The following is a 19,064-nucleotide window of genomic DNA, read 5'->3' as shown; positions in this document are numbered from 1 at the left end:
TCAGCTCTCTTCATTGGACTTTGAATCACACCCTCTTGACATAACACTCTCTTTTGGGGGAGGAAATCCAGACTGCCCCCCCAAAAATTCTGTTTCAAAGCCTAAGTCCTATTCTTGAATTTTTAAAATGTTAAAGATTAGATGTGGGACTACTGGGTTAATACTCTTCATCCTACCTGTGTTGTGTGTTTCATTTTTCCAGAGTTCTCATCTATAATTTATGTCCTCTGATTTGAAGCGCTCTAGCACTGTTCAGAAATGATTCTGCCAGTCGTCCTCTGTGTGGACGAGACGGGTCAAGAACCCTGAACGGCATGGTGACCGCTTGCGTTGTGCTTCTTTCTTACAGCTACCGGTTGTCATCAGGGTCCCAAAGCTGATCTGTTTCTCAGTCATGAGCGTATGCCTCATGCCAGTGTCAGTATTGGGTTTTGGCGACATTATTGTACCAGGTATGTGGGAATTTCAGCCAAAACCTGCTGATTAAAAATTGCTATGTGAAAATGTATCTTAGAATGACTTAAGTGTCAGTCAAACAGTAGGCAGTCCTGTTAGGTAAACAGTAACACAAGAGAATGCACTGTTCCAACCACAGGAGATCAAAAGGGTGGCCCTTGCCCAGGGATAAAACATAGAGGCAGGAAGGGTAGGAAAGAAGGATGAATGGAAATGGGAAACAGGAAGGAAGTGGGAAGAGTGCTGTTGCCTTGTGCGGATGGCAAGCAATGTTACAAAATAAGACAGGTAGGAATTATTAGATAGCAAACCATTTTCTTCGTAAACATTTATGCAAATCACAATAAAAAGTTTTTAAAAAATTAATTTTACTTGATCTGTAATAAGGTGCCCTTGGTGACGCAAGGGATGAGCACTTGCGGGGCTGCTAATCAGAAGGCTGATGGTTTGTGCCCACACAACCGCTCTGCTGGAGAATGGCCTGGTGATGGACTGCTGCAGGGATGTTGGCCACGAAAACCGTACGGCCAGTTCTGTTTCATCACACAGTGGGTCACCACCGTCAGAATCGAGGCACCAACATTAACAACAATCACTGTCTAGGAGCTCTGGCTGGTATTAGAACAATGACAGTGAGAGAAAATGCTTAAAAAATAATTTTGAGGGTGAGAAAATAAGCCCGACGTGTGCTGGACAAAATATACAAGGCGATTTCATAAAGTTCATGAAAATGGAATGAAGATCATGGAATGTTGTCGTGACGTTCTTGAGGCCCCCTCAGATTGCCCATGGCTCGAAAATTGGCTTAGAAGAAGCAAGTGGGATCGATGTAAGCTTGTCCCCTAAGAAAGTGCATTTTGTGAAGAAGAGAGGAGAGGATGAGGGGCTGGGAAAATCCAGTAGGAGAAAGGGAAGAAGCTGAACGTGGTTAAAGAGACCATTGACACATTGTGATCGATGTAACTAATGTCATTGAACAATTTGTGTGGAAATTGCGAAAAGGGAACCTAAACTGTGTGAGCTTTCACCTAAAATTCAACAAAACGTTATTTTTTAAAAGATTATATTGTAAACAAACAAACAAAAGCTGCTCTCTTGTGTAAACCTTAGGTTCCTTGAATGGCCATATGTTTACATTTATCCCTAAATTTACTAGGGTTACTCAAATGCTATATAAAATCTTATGTAATATCACTCTGACTTGGAATCGACTTCCCATAGTAAATGTCAGAGGTGTCAAACAGAACATTTCTGCAAAGAGCAGAGTTTTTGATAATACATGACTTAATCTAAAAACTGAATACTAATTTGGGTTTAAAAAAAAACTTTTTTTTTTAATGTGCAAGCATGATTAAATGGCAAATGTGGTAAAGATAACAAGGAATACTATTATGGAAGTTATTGATTATGCAGGGCCCGAAACTAATTAATTCAAAATTAATAAAGATAACAAATAAGGTAACCATTTTAAAGACATTTTAAAGGGTTAAATATCATTCTTGGTGTTCTATAATAGGATTGATTTAGTAAGTACAGTTCTAAGATTGCTTCTTTGAGGTGATTCAACAAAGTTCTTCAAAGAAATACCGTATATACTCATATATAAGCCTAGTTTTTTCAGCACATTTTTAATGCGGTTCTTGTAGTAAAACTAGGTGCCTCAGCTGATATTCGGGTCAGCTTATACTTGAGTATATATGGTAGGTAGGAAATGGGTTGTTTCCGCCTACCTATGTGTCCACAAACCAGAGCCTGTATTTTAATTTTAATTGACCTTTTTTGTATTTAAGTGCCAGATCATTTTATTGTACTAGGTAAAGAGCCTTCGCGGCATAGTGGGTTATGCGTTAGACTGTGATCCAAAATGTCAGCAGTTTGAAACCACAAGCCACAGGAGAAATACGGGGCTTTCTATTCCTGTAAACAGTTACAGAGTCTTGGAAACTCACTGTGGTTGTAAATTCTAAGAGTCTGCATGTAAAACTTTTTCTCGAACTCAAGGTGCTTTAATAATACCATGATACAGAACTGGAAGTTAAACTCAAAAAGTTACCTGTGCACTGTTGCCACAGTTAAGAGTTGAGTTTGTCTTGTAGCTGTTTTAAGAAAATGATATGGATTTTTTTTAGGTCTCTTGATTGCATACTGTAGAAGATTTGATGTTCAGATTGGTTCTTCTGTGTACTATGTCTCGTCAGTAATTGGTAAGTTCCTTGTTTCTTACTTACATTATGTTCAGTTGCCTGGAAGAAAAAGTAGCGGTCTGAAAATAAGGAATTCTGTGCATTCTAATTCTTTGCTTTTAAGCATAAGACAAAATTTTCAATCAAAGGGAAAAATATTTGTATCACAAGGTGTTGGAGCCTATATATATATAAATTCATGGTGTAATAACATCTCACCTGGGGCAGCAGAAGTAGCTGTTACTCTCTTTCTAGTATTAATAGTAGTGTTTGTTTTTTAAAAAGGAAAAATATAAGAAATAAAAGTACTTTTACCAGTCCTGAGTATATTAAGGAGCTGCCCCTAAGTTTACTTCCCAAAGCTCTCCTGTCAGGTAAATAGCCTCCCTCAGCTAGCCAGGTTCACAGTGGAATTGAGTCCAGTAAACTGAAAGCATGTATTAATAATAGGGAGGGAGAATGGGAGAAATAGGTGTCCTCACAGCAAGAAAGAACAGGTATGTGAAGGGACAGGTGGAAGTTAGTTTAATTGGTTAACTATAAAGACAGGAAAAGCAGTGTGAACTATTGCTATTGTATGCCCTAAGTTCATTAACCTGTTAAGAGTCCAACAGCAGTCAGCGTGCCAGAATAAAAGAACACTTAGTAAATAGGCAGACAATGGGGAATCCATCAATTCTGCTTTGTAAATGAGCAAGTTACTTAGGTCTCAGTCTCCATCGCCTCATTTATAAAATGAAGGACTAAATTGTCCACAAAGGGCTTTCCAGCTCTAATATTCTAAGTAATGAGAAGCTGAGTCTCTTAAGAAAATAACCGATCTCATTTGGTATGCACTTATGTAAAAAGCCTAAGAAATGTGTAATCAATCTTAGGAAGATTTCTCAAAATAACCTGTAGTTCCTCTAGTTACAAATTTTAACTATCTTAAGATTTTAACACGAGAGGCTTTCTTAAATCACTATAATCTTTTTCAGTGATACATGACTCCCTTAATATTAACATTTTTAATTATTTTAAAGCTCTCAATTTCTATCTATGAAAATAATGAAATTATGAAGCGAAATCAAGGCAAAAATGTCCTCAGAAATATTTTTAAACCCATACTTCAGTAAGAAGGGCTATCCAGTCAGTAACATGTACAAATGACCGCTGCTTGGTATTATTCTTGCAGCCTATGCGGTGGGCATGATACTGACATTTGTTGTCCTGGTGCTGATGAAAAGTGGGCAACCTGCTCTCCTCTACTTGGTACCTTGCACTCTTATTACTGCCTCAGTTGTTGCATGGAGACGTAAGGAAATGAAGAAATTCTGGAAAGGTAGCAGCTACCAGGTAAATGCTTATGCTTCAGTTACCACTTTGTCGTTGTTGTTAACTTAAGTTTCTTAACTCTGGTTGGCCACTGAATGTTTGAGTTACTTTAAATCTGTCAGCGGATCACTGGTTTCCCCCACACTTTCCTTACCCCCACTGTTCACCTGCTGCATCATCTGTTGTCACCCCACTGAAAGCTGATGCCCAAACCTGGCGCCTCGAGACAGCTACCACAAAGAAGTGAGAGAGCATCAGGGAAAATGACATTTCATCTTGAATTTTCAAAATGCACACAAACGTGCATTTGATGAGAGAGATATAAAATAAGTACTGAATTTTAATAAGAGTCTGAGAGTTTATACAGTTTTAAAAAGTATACTCTCTTCAATATCTAAATGGCCTAACTAAATTATCCCGGGTGTTCATTGTAGACTTAAATCTGACAAGCTTAACCTTTGTTTAAAATTCTAGAACAGAGACAATCTAGTTATTATAGTCTGTTACGTTTGAGTTGTTTTCATTGAAGTTAAACCTCTTCTTTTCCTGGTACAGCTTGTTTGCATGAGCTTGGTAGGGGCTGGGGGAAGCTAGCCTGTTGAGCGTAGCCTTGGTATTGACTTTGTGAGGCCTTACCCTCCTCCACCTGCGCTCATGGCGAGTGCATCCATGGTCACATGAGCAAAAAGGGAGACAGCGTTAGATGATGACTGCAATTCCGTTCCCAGATAAACAGCTCAAAGTTCATATCTGGCTGGTGGTTTGTCCATGGTATTATCTTTTATTTATAAGAGGTGCCGAACACATAAAGTTCAACATACTTCTTTAATTGGAAAAAGCATGGATCTAGAATTACATCATTTCTTTGAGGTGTAAATAAAACAATACCTGCCTTGTCTATCACAATCCTAGTGCCTCAACTTACACATCCGTATACATGGGATTTCCTTTTGACCTCAACATCCTTGGCTAAACTAAGGTGATAGCTTTTAACTTTTTTATGAAGGTTAGTCTTACACAAAGGTTTTCTTTTTTATTTTATATAGATTTGTTAAAAATAAAAGTATCCTACAACAGACACTCTATGACTAGCCTTTAAAAGTCATATCCTCAAAAGTGATCCACATCACTGTGTTTTTATTTTATGGTTTTATAGTTCATGTAGCAAATGTTTGTCTAGCAGTTCTATGAGCCGGGTGCTATTTAAGGTGCTGGTAACACAAGGTGAACAAATTACAAACAGAGGTGCTCTTGTGGCCTTGTGAAAGATGAAGAGAAATGGTCCAAGTCATTAGAAGCATCACTGGGAGGCTGTAGATTTAGTGTGGGGATAGGAGGAGGAAGCAGTGACCAGCATTTTTTTGATGGAGTAGGTAGCTTGAGATAAAGGACAGTTGGTTTGGGCAGGAAATGCTCATCATTGAATCCTATTGGATATATCAAAGTACCTCTGGGAAAAGAGTAGTAATAAGCCATTAAATAAGTACGTCTGATAAATAAGAAAGCGATGGAAACTTGCTAGTGCCAGCAAACTCAGTGAATGAATGAGTGAGAGAACAGAATACAGGTGCCCAAACTTATTTGGCCTACCACCCCCTTTTCATTTAAAAAACTCAGGACCCCTTGCAATTAAAAATTTGTTTGCAATTAAAATTTTTATACTTGCTTAGAAAATAAGGATGGCAGCATATGTACAAATGTGCTTGATACAATTGACGTATCGATTGTTACGAGTGCTGTAAGAGCCCCCAATAAAGTGATCTTTTTAAAAAAATCTTTTTGAATGCGATAGCTCGCAATCCAGGATAAAACGTAGATCTACTTTTGTAGCACCCTCGCCCCCCCCCCCCAGAGGTTTAGGAGACACTGGTATAAAGGGGTAAACTCAGAGCTGTGAGCAAAGGGTGTCCATTATTCTCACCACCTAGAGATAATCACTGTCAAGGTGCAGGGCTCTCCTCTCTGCCGCCTTCTTCTTTGTTTAATTAGAAGATCACTTTATTGGGGGCTCTTATAACAATCGGTACATCAGTTGTGTCAAGCACACTTGTGCATATGCTGCCATCATTCTTTTGTAGACATGTCCTCGGAGCCTTTTGTCGGCAAGTAATTAGATAGGTAGATGAGCACCATGTTCAAATAGTTCTGTGTTCTGCTTCTTTTGGTTGTTTTTCACTTGAAATTCCACACAGTTAGCAGCTTTAACTGCTGTACATTATGCGCCCGTATTCTTATACCATACTGTATTTGCCATTTCTTTTTGACACAGTAATTTTTTTCCTTCAAGGAATTGTCCAAAAATTAGTGAAAATCTGGGTGTAATGGAAAAGATGTCCATTGAAGTATTTCTAGTTTTCCTTTCTCTATTTTGAATGATGTGTGCACTCATATCCTTATTGGAAGCTAATACATTTTTTCATAGATAGGCCCTAACATTTATTTCCACTTTAATTATTCTTCTTAGTTGTGTTTCAGTTACAAAGTAATACATGTTTGCATTTTTTAAAGTAATAGAAAAGTATCTGAAGAAAAATGGGAAGAACCTTCCTAGCCTTTCTAGCTTCACACCAATCTTTAGGCTTGAAGTAGTTGAATAATTAGAGGTGTTATATGTTTGAATAGAATAATTCAAGGTTTCTTAGAAAATATTCTCTGAGTTAGTCTAATTCCTCCCTTCTTAGTCTATGATGTTCAGTGGGGAGAAAAGGAGGTGGTAGGTAAGGAAGGAATTCAACCAAGGTATCCATTTATACTCATATTGTTATGGCCAATTCTATGGTTTGGACAGTCCATGTTTTTTCTTAAATATTGTGATTTTTCTCTTTTTTTTACATATTGTGATTTTGAAAATATATATATAATTCTGCTTCATATGAACTACCTATAATGGAGAAGGTCATTGTAACTGGACACAAACCAGTAACAGTCCATGAAAGCAGAGTCCAGGAGTTTCACCACATGATGCAGGCCTAAGTATGATAACTGACTGTAAGAACCTCCATGAAAAAGGATCTGAAAGATAGAGGTGCTGTAGTAAAGCATGTTGGGGAAGTCAGACGGTGCTCAGCTACAGGACAACTTTGCTAACTCTTGCAACGTGATAATTGTAATTTTATTAGAGAAGGACATATGGATTATAAAATAACAGTGATCAGGGCCATGGAACCTAGTCCCAGGAAGCTTCAGTTTGGGTCCATTACTGCTAGCCATGCGACAGTGGTGCAGTAGTGGTTTAAAACCACCAGCAGCTCCACCTCTGCTTCCACAGTTTCAGGCTCAGAAACCCACAAGGGCAGGTCTACACTGCCCGGTAGGGTCACTATGAGCTGGGACCGACTTGATGGCAGTGAGTGACACTGGCCCAACCACTTAGCTGTTTGGCACGTAGTTTTCCTAAATAGGAGCCCTGGTGGTATAGTGGTTACGCTGTGGCCTGCGATCCACAAGGTCAGCAATTCGAAACCACCAGCAGCTCTGTGGGAGAAAGACGGGGTTTTCTACACGCACAGACAGTTAACAGTGGTTTCGGAAAGCCATCATTGACTTGATGGCCGTGAGAGTGCGTGAGCGGGGTTCCCTAATTATAAAATGATGTCGTAGTCATCCTACTTCTGAGAATTGTTTTGTGCATTCTAAGAGGGACTTCCAAACGTGTATGGAAAGCTAGAATTGAAATTTTTTAACCGACATGTTGAAGCCCATTCCTGTGTGTTGACAGTGAAAGGATGGTAGTAGGCAGCCGAGCGCAAACACTATGCATGCATTTGCTATTATTCCTCTTTGTAGGAGTCTGAGTTGTTTGTTTGTTTGCTTTGGCCTGTTGGTTAGTTTGGATGTTATTTTTGAATTTATTAACTAGGTTTTCATTTTCCTGGTTTGGCTCTTAAAACCTCAGGTGTTTGTTAAATCTGATTCTCTAGCTTACTTGTAAAAAAATGTGCTAGCCATCACAAGCCTCAGATAACAAATTCTGTTAGACTCTCCCACGCCATTTACACTGAATTTAAACTACAAAGAGGGGACATATCCTGACAGTTTAGGCTGGCTAGTTGCATAATATTAAAAATTAAATTACTACCAGAAGAGAGCCTATTTAACCCAACCCACCCCAAAATTAGCAGTTTTGAACGTTACTGAATACACAGCCTTTACAAAACTCTTCCAATTTTACGTGGGAAAAAATTTCTCTTAGCTTTTTTTTAACTTTTTGTAATTTGGATGAAAGTTTACAGAGAAAACTGGGTTTCCATTCAACAACTCATAAGCATTTTGTTTTGTGGGATTGCTTGCACGGAGCAAAATTCCCTCCCTGTGCTTGACATTTCCACTGTCCTCCTTTCCAAGCCCTTTCTGCCTTCTGGGAAAACACCATCCTTTTGATCTCCTCCTGGAGCGTGCATAGCTCCCAGGTGCTATCGATCATGCTTAGGCCTGTCTATGGGAGGGCGATACAAAGAGTTATGACCTGGAGAATCCACAGGGGCAGTTGTTCTGACCTGTCCCACAGGGTCTCCATGAGTCAGAACTGACTCAATGGCAAGGTGTTAGTTTATTTCTCTTTTATTTTTAATCGTTTTATTAGGGGCTCATACAGCTCTTATCACAATCCATTCATACATCAATTGTGTAAAGCACATTTGTTCATTCATTGCCCGTGTTAGTTTAGTTAGTTATGGTTTGACTTAAAGCTGAGCCTTGTAGTAAGCTCAGTTTCAGGTTTTGAGTGTCCAAAGGCCCAGGTCTTGAGTTCTACCACTCTATCAGACCAGTAAACCTGGATTTTTAAATTGCTTTGTGTTTTGCTCTGTTTTTCTCCCACTCTGCCCAGGACCCCTGATGCTGAACCTGTTCAGGTCAGTCCGCAGTGGTAGTCGGGCACCATCTGTTTCCTCTAGTTGCCATGCCCTGGAGGCTGAGGTTCACAGTCCATTAGCCCTTTGGATTATTTGTTTTCATACATCTTTATTTTGCTCCAGACAGGAAGATACCTCCTTACACGCCCACGTATAAAGCCTTTAAGACCCCAGTCACTACTCACCAAAGTAGGAAGGAGAACATTGCCTTTGTGGGCTATGTTATTCGACTTAATCTTGAACAATGGTCTTGAGCAGCTCCCCCAGGCTGAGAGCTTCATTCTCTCAAGGTGTTTGCTATAGTCATATGTTTTCATAACTTTGCCCTTGTATTCTCTCCTATAAGGAGACCTGGCTGCATAATATAGGTTATGTGTTGGCCTGCTAACCTCAAGGTCGGCAATTCAAATCCACCAGCCTCTCTGTGGGATAAAAATGAGACTATTGTCTTTGGTAAAGATTTACAGCCTCAGAAACCCCGAGGGTCAGTTTTCCTCTATCCTATAGTGTTGCTAAGACCCACTGGCACTGGATTTGATTTGGGTTGGTTTATGCTGCACGGTATCCATGGATATATTAGAAACACATAAGTAGAAATATTCACAATCAAGCCTATATGTATTCGTGAGGATAGTCCCAATTTCTTGCCAATATTCAGCCCTATCCACTCATAGGTTGGTGCTGTTACTATTATGGTATGATTAGGTGTGTAATAGTATTTACTGTATATACTTATGTATATGCTGAGTTTTTCAGCACATTTTTATGCAATTTTTGTGATACAATTAGGTGTCCTGGCTGATATTCGGGTCGGCTTATACTCAAGTATAAACGGTACTTTATTATTGTCTTTAACTTTCTCATATAATTTTAGACAGTTTTATTGGCATATAATTTACAAAGCAACAATTCAGTAGTTCAATCTCATGTGTTTTCAAAGTTAAAATTACTTTATCTTGAATATTGTCATTTGAGGAATCAATATATTTTAGATGTTGGGATTACTGTGACCAATTAATTTCTCTTAATATTCTTTCTCCTCATCCATAAAATCAGGTTAGATCTCAGGGCTGGTAGGAGGGCAAGTAATCCCAAGTAGTTAGTCAACCCAGGGCTTGCTCAGGAGGTGGGTGTTACAGTCAGGTAACAGACATGGAGAGTAGCCTGCAAAGCCTCAACAAACCAGGTATGACAGACCTGGGATGGACTCATAGGACACCCTGAAGGCAGTTTCTGGTTCACCACTTAGACTGACTGTATTTTTTCCCTTCTCTTCATCTTCCTCATCTTCACCATAGCGTTGCTAGTCTGTCTTTCCATCATTTCCCCGATCTGTTCTAAACTCAAAATCTGCCTTCTCTAAGCATCTCCAATCCTCCCATTGAAGTCAGCTTCACCTCTCCCCCTATTTCTGTAGCACTTTGTACTTTAAGTAATTATTAACATCGGCCTGGTAGTGTAGGTATTTAAGTATGCCTCCCTGAGTTATTAACTCCTACGCATCAAGCAACCACAGTTCTTAAACAGCAATGCTATACACACCATAAATTCTCAGCTAATATTGTTAACATTCTTCATGCAGAGCAACTCCAGTGTTCAGTCCTTAATCCACTGATCTTTAGTCACTTTTGTGTGTGTATTTAAGACCTTATGAAATTACCCCCAAATTGTTTGGACCTATATGCTATTATAAAAGCAAGACACTTTTACAACTTTAAACTTATACGCAATGATTGTTTTGTAAGTACTAAACGTTTTTTCTGCTGGTCTTAAAAAGTAATTAAATACAAAAATAAGTAAATTCAAAAACTGAGGTAGTGGCACATTTATTTATGCTGTTAATCATTTGATTTGATTCTAGGTCCTGATAGGAGAGTTGAATAAGAAGTATAGCTGGGGTAAAACACAGGATTTTTCACTGGAAATGTTTTAAAGTCCTGACAGCCCTCTTATGCTGTTTACAAGTGAGAAATGACATACGAGGGGGTACCCACAAAAACCCAGAATTGCACTGGTCAGAGTGGAGCTTTTGTATCACGAGTTTTTCCCACTGGGCAAGCATTCATCAACTTGCTCTGAATTAGTGCACCCAGTGGCATCTCCTGGGAAGGTTCTCTCTGGTCACAGTGAGTTTTTTCATGAAAAAAGTTTCACTCACACCTCATTTTTCATAATTTAAACCTCAATTTCATAATTTCACAATGCTGATTTCAGAGAACAGCATGCAGCTATGAAATTTTGTTTGCTGCTTTAAAAAATGCCGCGTAAACTTGTGATGTTGAACACAGCTTACAAGGGTAGCGCTATGGGAAAAACTCAAGTGTATGAGTAATTTTCTCATTTCAAAAAGGTGAAATGTTGATTGATGACAAACCTCATTCTGGACGCCCATCAACTTCCCAAACTGACAAAAATGTTGACTTGTGCGTTTGGAGTTCATTCCAACAGGTCAGACTGTTCATCAAAGTTTACAGTTGGAGGTTCTGAAAAGATAGCATCACAGTGTGCTACAAAAAGACCTAATTTGTGGCAGACAGGGGCCTGGTTTTGCCACCACTACCATGCACCTGCTCAGGCAGCCATCTCAGTGCACCACTTTTTGACCAAAGAAAAACCATGGTTCTCTTGCCCCATGCCTCTGACTCACTGGACCTCACTCTGTGTGGCTTCTTCTTATTCCCCTGAATGAAGAGGGACATGAAAGGACAGCCTTTGACAATGTAGAAGAGGTGAAGAAAAAAACGAGGGAGGCACTCTCAGGCATCCAAACAGCTGAATTTGAAAAATGTTTCCAAGAATGAAATCACAGATTTGACAAATAAATTAAGTATAATGGAGAGTACTTTGAAGATGATAAGCCTGTTTTAGAAAAAAAAAAACCATTTAAATATATAGCTTTGAAAAATTCTTGTTTGGGGGAGGCACCCCTCATAGTTTGTCAGTTGCTGTCATGTGGAAATTTCATAGAATTAACTCTTACCATTTCTTTATTTGGAACCTTCTAACTCTTCTGTGAAGTTCTTTGAATTAAAAAATTATCGTTTCTGTAGTAAGGATTTTCCTATAATAACCCTAATTTAGAAATCTCACTTGTGTGTCTTTCCCCCAAACCCTTACATAGCTAGTTATACTTTTATCTTTTTAAAATATACTGCATCTTTATGGACACTTTTTTGGGGATGCTGTAAGACCTACAGGACTCGTTTCCATTTATTTGCTTTTACTCAACACCCAAGTTCTAGTTAGTGTTGAGTAAATAAAGGTATATTTTTTTAGAGAGAAAAATCAGCCAGTGACCTTATGACCTTGACATATAGAATAATTAAAACAAAAGCCTTAATTCTAGAGGGCATTTCTTTTCTCACGTGAAATCAGTGGGGTTAATCAGATTTTTGCAGTGATAATCCACAGCGCTGTTTTACTCTAGGTGGAAAGTAAGTCACAGTTTGTTGATATCCATAAATAGTAGGTTTGTCTCTGTTAAATGTCACTAGGTGCTTCTAATTATTTTTAGAAGTCACAAGCTGTAACTGATGAGTCAAAATACACAGATTCTTAGAATGGCTTTGTCTGCTTTAGTAATCAACAACTCTAGTTACTCGCCCTTAATGTGTGTTCCATTAGATTAGTTTCTGGAGATTGGTTCACTTCCCAAAAAAGCAAACCTACAAGTAAATCCCAGGTTGGTCAACTCAATTTCAGGGGACCCTTCTCCAAATTGAGCTTGCTGATATAGGAATGCAAAAACAGTTTATACCAAATAATGTTATTATCCTTATTCATTTGAGTTTTTTCATATATTATAGAAAGCTTATTCTGAGGCCACTTTCTATGTTTCTATTGTTAGGTGAGTAAAGAAAAAGAAAAATGTTTTATAGAGATGTTCTTAAAAAATTGGCTTTGAAAGTTTGTGGGGGGGGGCGGTTTGCTCTTGTTCATTATTTTATTTTGAGGGATAAGAGTAGAGTGTCAGTCCCTGAGAAGAGTGTAACTTCTGGGAATGTTTGATCAATTGAATTGTATCTTGTATCTGTGAAGAATTACTGAGAGGTGAAAAACAGGCAGCATAATAGTGGAGTAGGAGGAAAAACAAAACCCAAGATATATATACATATATGAATATGTGTATAATCATTTATATGTGTGTATATATAGGCAAATGCAACGTGGAAACAGATGGACTTTCGGCCTCTACTTAAATCTTACCTCGGTATAAAAACAGCTTGCTCTAATAATGTGGCATTGTTCTGTTGCACACCCTTAGTGTTTTGCCTCGGTGTGGGGGGGTCAGATTGGGTGCAATTCCCACACTGTGTCTCCAGTGTTGCCCCTGTGGAACTCTGGGTCAGTGAGGGATGTCATGTCTTGTAGTGGGGCTGGCCATATTTGATCCTCTCTGTGCATTGGCTGTCTGAGAGAGAGAGAGAGAGAGAGAGAGAGAGCGCGCGAGCTGGATGGGTGGGGGTGGGGAGAGTTGATCGCACTGGTGGTTGTATAGCCCCACCCGATGGAATTGAACAACAGAACTATAAGGGAAGGGAAGGGATATATTGGAATGAGTAAGATGTCAATAAAGATATTATTTGAGAAAAATTTTTTTTAAAGATTATGATGTCAGTGAGGTAGGTGGAGATCAGGAAAGAGGAGGGCTGTTGTATCTAAGGTTACCTAGACTATTATTTCTATAGGTTACAGTTGCCAGTGTCAGTGGGTCTCAGGGAAGGAAAAGGGTTTCCCCTCCCCACTCCTTCTGTGAGGTTGCTTGAATTTTCTCCCTCTCCTGCCTACCCCCTTTCATCTAGAGCTTCTCAACTGCTCGGCAAAAGGAACCCAAATGTCTAACTGTTCAACCAGCTTTATCTTATTCTTCATGTAGTGAGGTATTTAAATATGATGACACCCGTCTTGAATCCCCCCATCCCCGAAGTGCTATCAGCATGTCACTGCCTCAATCTAGGAGCATCCTTGGCAAGAATAAATTTTTTAAATGACATCACAACTGGTTGATTGGGGCTTTGGGATGATTCATAAGGTATTTAATATTTGGGTTTGTAAGCTATCCCCATTACTTGAGATAGTTGTCAGCTGAGAACCTCCACTCATGATATGTTTTTATCTGGCCAGTCCAGAGATCCCTTTTTGGAAATGACCATGCCTCTTCCTCTAAAATAACCCCCCCCCCCCAAACTTGTAGAGCCAGTTTACAAAAGTAGGAAATTGAATCTTGCCGGTCTCCCTTTCTTCCAATTTCCAAGAAAAGTGAGGGAGAATGGTATCACAAGGCTCAAATTCAATCACTAATCCAAAAATTTTGGACAATTTATAAACACTGTGCTGTTAATTTTCTAAAATAATTTTATCTGAGAAACAGGTAAAAACAGTAAAAGTGGTTGAGCAATCCCATCTTCCTTATTCCAATATATGAAAAGAATTTTTGTGGGGAATATGGTCAAAGCAGAAAGTGGCCATTTGTAGAAAAGTTTAACTGGTCATTTCTCCTCTAAAATAAGCCTTCAACAAATTAATTCTTGGTTTTGTTTTTTTCAGATACTTTTTAACCTGCAGTAACACTTAGAAATATCTTCACGTTTTGAGTTGGTTTTTGTAAAATTGTTTCTCGTTTAATGTTTCTAAGATTGCATGTATCATTCCTAAATCAATAACCTTAAGGTCAGAGAGTGAGTGACTATTCTCACAGTGACTTGTTGAGCAATTTTTAGGGTTTTCCCAATTTTGTAAGTAGGCGTTCGTAGCTAGGCATTTAATGCCTAGAATGTTGATCAGAAGTACCTTCTTTAGTGGTGGAGCTTCCGCTGCCACAAGGGCAATATTGGTGTTGAGAACCAGAGAGAGAGATCCAGAGCAAGCAGGGATCTGCTGGCCTCGGCCACATGGTTAGGTCTCCTGAAGGGTTCCACATTCCTCTGACATCTCCCAGAGCTTGCTTTACCTTTTTTAAGTAGGAATCCTTTGGGAAAATTAGTGGAAACTGACGGCAAATTAAACATGTACATCTCCTAACATCTTTTATTTATGTTTAGGTGATGGACCATCTGGACTACGCAACCAACGAAGAAAGCCAAGTGGTTGCTGGTGAGCAGACGATCCAGCAGTAATGTCGAAAGGACGTGCAGTGCGTGCCACTCATCTTCTACACCGCTGAACTGACAATCTATAAGAATCTTCAGTGATATGTTTGCAGATATGTATTTTTATGAACTGGTCCTGGAAGATTACAGCATAAATAATTAAAATGCATTTGCTTTTAACTACATTACCCTTGTGCCTTCACATTAAATAAAAGCATATGTTCTGAGTAATTTTCAACATATGAGCATATTATATGCAGTATATTTTTCTAAAAAATATTGGGGGTCCACCCTTCTACTTTTCTGATGAAATTTGTTGCATTTAGCTCTGATGTTAGATGGAAGCATTTCTGTTAAAGCACGTTTTTTTAAACACATTTAACTGTTAAAGAATTATGCCAGTGTATCTGCTCTGTAAAAATAGCTGTTAAGAACATCCAAGAGGGCAGTTCAGCAGTATTCTGAACATTTGGACCTCTGTATCACTGCAAAGATTAGAAATAAATTATTTGAAACTATAAATATTTGTAGCTTAAATAAAAGCCCTGATTCTTTTTAAAATTGAGGGTCTAGATTACTTTGGATTGTCTTGTACTATATTAAAAAATATTTTTTCAGGTATAGAGAAATATACTACATAGGATAATCATAAGATGACAGAAAAATTTAGACCCACTGTTTTCAAGGGTATGTCAATTCCCTAAAGATACTATCCTAAATTTCTGTACTAATGTTCAATTTTACTATGATTGTTCTTGCACTTTGAAATTTGACCTTGCTGTTGTCAAGGCTTGGTATTTTAAAATTACTTTTCTTATCAATTTAAGTATTAATAAATGTGACTCATTGTTTGTGCCATAACAGTTTATCCCTCCAACTTCTTGTTTTAAATTTTTTTATTCTCATTTTCACTCATCATCACTTAACATTTCACTTTTTCAATGGCAGATGACTTACTTTTAAGTATTGTAAGGTGTTCAGAGTAAAAATTACAGAAAGATGTAATGAGACTGGGTGTTATTTTCACTTTAATCATAACGTGGTAGAGTTTGAGCAATTCTCAACACATTTCAGTTTTCTCATTTGTAAATAGGTTGGACAAGTTTTCTCATTTGTAAATAGGTTGGACAAGTTCCTTCCAGTATCTTCCAACTCAAAAATCTCATTGTTTGCTAAGTCTTAGATGTGGTCCTTAACTTACCTTGGGAGTTAAAGCCCAATTATCTTTACATTTTCCTTTAAAAATTCCCAAATGAATTTTACATTTCTCTAAATAATCTACAAAATGTGAGAAGTAAATTTATGATCTTTCGTTCTAAGGCCAGTTCGGCTTATTAGAAGTTAGTCTTTTAAAATGGATCAGATCTTCCATGTTGGAACTAAATTCGGCCTTTGAGAGAGTTAGAAGCTTTGGTCTCATGTTAGCGGTTGCTATTTGCATTGCAGATGGACTTGCCCCTCTGACAGGACCTCTTTCTACCTAATTCCTAGTAAGTTTAGGACAAGTTTATTACTTCACTGACAAAAGTTCATCTTGCCTTCGTATTAACAAGCTTAAAGTTTTTCCAAAGAATCTAATTTGTTTGGCAGACTCTGATAGAAGGAAGAAGAGATTAAATGCCATCTTAAAGCTTCAGGTATGTTTTCATTTATAGTATCAATAAAGTATTTGCCAAAATAAAGCTTGTTTGGTAAAATTATATACCTAGAAATCTGAAAATGTAAGTTCTCTGATAAAATTCTCTTGTAGCCAACCATTAAGTATCAAGGAGTTAAAATCGTGTTCTAAAATAATTGAATAAATAGAAATAAAATGGAATTCCTAAATTTCTTTTTCTTCAATGTTAACTTTGACTTTATATTGTCCTTAAAGAATTTTCAACATTGCTGAAAATAATTCTGTACAGAAATTAGAACTAACTGCAGAAGTATTTCATTTGGGGAACAAAAGTGAAGAATGGGTAAGAAGACGGAAATATGTCTTCAGAATTTTCTCTTCCTCTCCATCCCCTACAATAATTTTCAGAGGAAGAGAAGTTCTGTTTTCTCTAAACATAGCGTAAAAATAAGTAAGCTAGATGGAATACAGCAAGAAAAATTTATTTTCTTTAGTTAGAAATTAGCTATATTTCTATAGTTTATCAAATGAAAGCCACTGATTATTATCTTCGCTTCTCCATAATTGAACAAAGGTCAGTAGTAAAGTTCTGGGAGGCAAAGACCTTGACATTTTAATGTATTTTCTTTTTTAATATATATTTTCTCCTTAATAACCTTCAAGTCAGTTCTGACTCAGGTGACCCTCTGTGTTTCCGAGTAGGACCACTGGGCTGTCAGTGACATGGTCAGCAAGCCTTCTGAGGCATTGCCAGGGAGACTAAAATGTCCCACCTTCGGTTCGCAGCCAAGCACAGTAACCAGGGCATTTCCCAGAGACTCCAAATTCTGTTCCTTTTTAGTAAATCTATCATTGATTTATCGTTTGAAGGAAGAAACTTCCTATCCATCTGCTGTTGAAATTGAAAGTTTTTGACTCCATGTCCCTAAAAATGCTTATGAAACCATAGATTTATAGTAAATACAAATGAGCTTTCTGCATCAGATGTTTGCAAAAAGTATTTTAATACTTGACTAAAAAATACTTGCACTAGTTTATTTAAACTTGGTCCCTCAAAATCCATACTGATTGCAGCCATTGAGATTTCAAAAACACAGAATTACATCTAAATCCAGTGGCATATACTGCTTTAAAGGCTTTCTGTGTTCCCATTATCAAAGAAACTGCTTAGATTTATTCAAGATAATGCCAATTAAACAATTTTTTGTTTAAAAAAATTTTTTTTTAATGCCTTGTGACCTCAGAAAAGAGCCCTGCCGGTTTAATGGTTAAGTATTCCGCTGCTAACTAACAATCAGCAGTTCAAACCCTCCAGCCGTTGTCAGGGAGAGCCGCGTGGCAGCCTGCCTTTGCCCTGGAAACCCTGTGGGAGGGGCCTACTCTATGGCAACAGGCTTGGGGCTTGTGTAGTGTTGGGTTGGGTTTTCATTAACTTCAGAGAGCCATTTCTAAAGGGGTCTGGGACAGGGTAATGAAAATGTATTTTATGCTTCCGAGAAAAAGATAGTTTATGAAACTAGAGGTCTAGAATCCACCTTTTAGAATTGGATCCTCTAGTTTCGTAGCCCTATGTTCTGGGTGGAGTACTGAACTGGCGAAGGAAACCACTTGGCTCATAGAGTGCATGCAGACGTTGCTCTGCCAGGAGCCCGTGAGTGGTGCGTGTCCTTAGGATTTCCCCGCTTCCGCAGGCTTGGTTTGAGACGCATGTACGCTGAGGGAAGAATGATTTTTAACATGAAATGTTTAGTGCATTCCCTCGTTAGTGACAGGGATGGGTCCACTAATGGGGGAAATGTTAAAAATGTAATGTCACGTAGTTCTTTGATTAGAGAAAAACTGAACAGCTTTTCTATTTCTTTGGATGTGGTTTTTTTTGTGTGTTGTTTTTTTAATCTAGAGTTTCCCTGGCTAACCTGCAGCACTTCCCAATCAGATAACTCAATGGAAATGAGAGAGTTTTTGTATATTTCATGCTTTCTATTGATTTCTGTTCAACTGCAAGCATTTTTAACACGTATGAGTGAATTTTTACTTCTTAGGTGATTGACTTGAGTGTGCAATTCTTTTCTTAACACTTTGATAAGTAAGTTAGTATAAATTAAATACTTTTATAACACTGATAGGGTTTATTTTTCTATGGAGTGTGATTTAAAATTTTTACATTTTGAAGTGTTAATTTAGCAGTACTTTAAACTGTCTTATGTGCCAATACTGACAAGAAAAATAATTTTTTAATGTATTGAATTCATTTTGGTACTCAATAAATTCTATTTTAAAATAAAGTTGTAAATTGCTTTATTTTGAATGGTGGGAAAAAATTGAAAATGAACAAAAAGTGTACTGATTGTGTTCACACGAGGCAAAAATGGCAATGTAGTTCAATCTGACAAATGTAAACTTAGATTCTATGTCAATAACAATAAATTCATACTGACATAAAAACACTTAATATTTGTTTAATTAAATTAAGTACTAGACTCTTTGTATATAAGCAAATATCCTTCCTTTTGTCATGAAAACCTTGGGCAGCCGCCATTTGCCCGTGTTC

At 37.9% G+C, this 19,064-nt stretch overlaps 1 protein-coding gene across 2 annotated transcripts in view; it reads left to right on the top strand.

Moving 5' to 3' along the window:
* The window catches only part of SPPL2A (signal peptide peptidase like 2A), a 47,471-nt gene extending 28,673 nt beyond the window's left edge, over window positions 1-18,798 (top strand). For both annotated transcript variants that reach the window (XM_075532120.1, XM_075532119.1), the window contains 4 exons: window positions 350-452; window positions 2,586-2,660; window positions 3,814-3,974; window positions 14,848-18,798. In XM_075532120.1, the coding sequence (XP_075388235.1) occupies window positions 350-452; window positions 2,586-2,660; window positions 3,814-3,974; window positions 14,848-14,922 (414 nt within the window). In that variant the 3' untranslated portion in view covers window positions 14,923-18,798. The remainder of the gene's footprint in view (window positions 1-349; window positions 453-2,585; window positions 2,661-3,813; window positions 3,975-14,847) is intronic.
* The last annotated feature ends 266 nt before the right edge of the window (window positions 18,799-19,064 follow it).

This window comes from Tenrec ecaudatus, chromosome 14 (genome assembly GCF_050624435.1).
Source record: "Tenrec ecaudatus isolate mTenEca1 chromosome 14, mTenEca1.hap1, whole genome shotgun sequence".
Lineage (NCBI taxonomy): Eukaryota > Metazoa > Chordata > Mammalia > Afrosoricida > Tenrecidae > Tenrec > Tenrec ecaudatus.
This window is presented reverse-complemented; position numbering and strand designations above follow the sequence as displayed.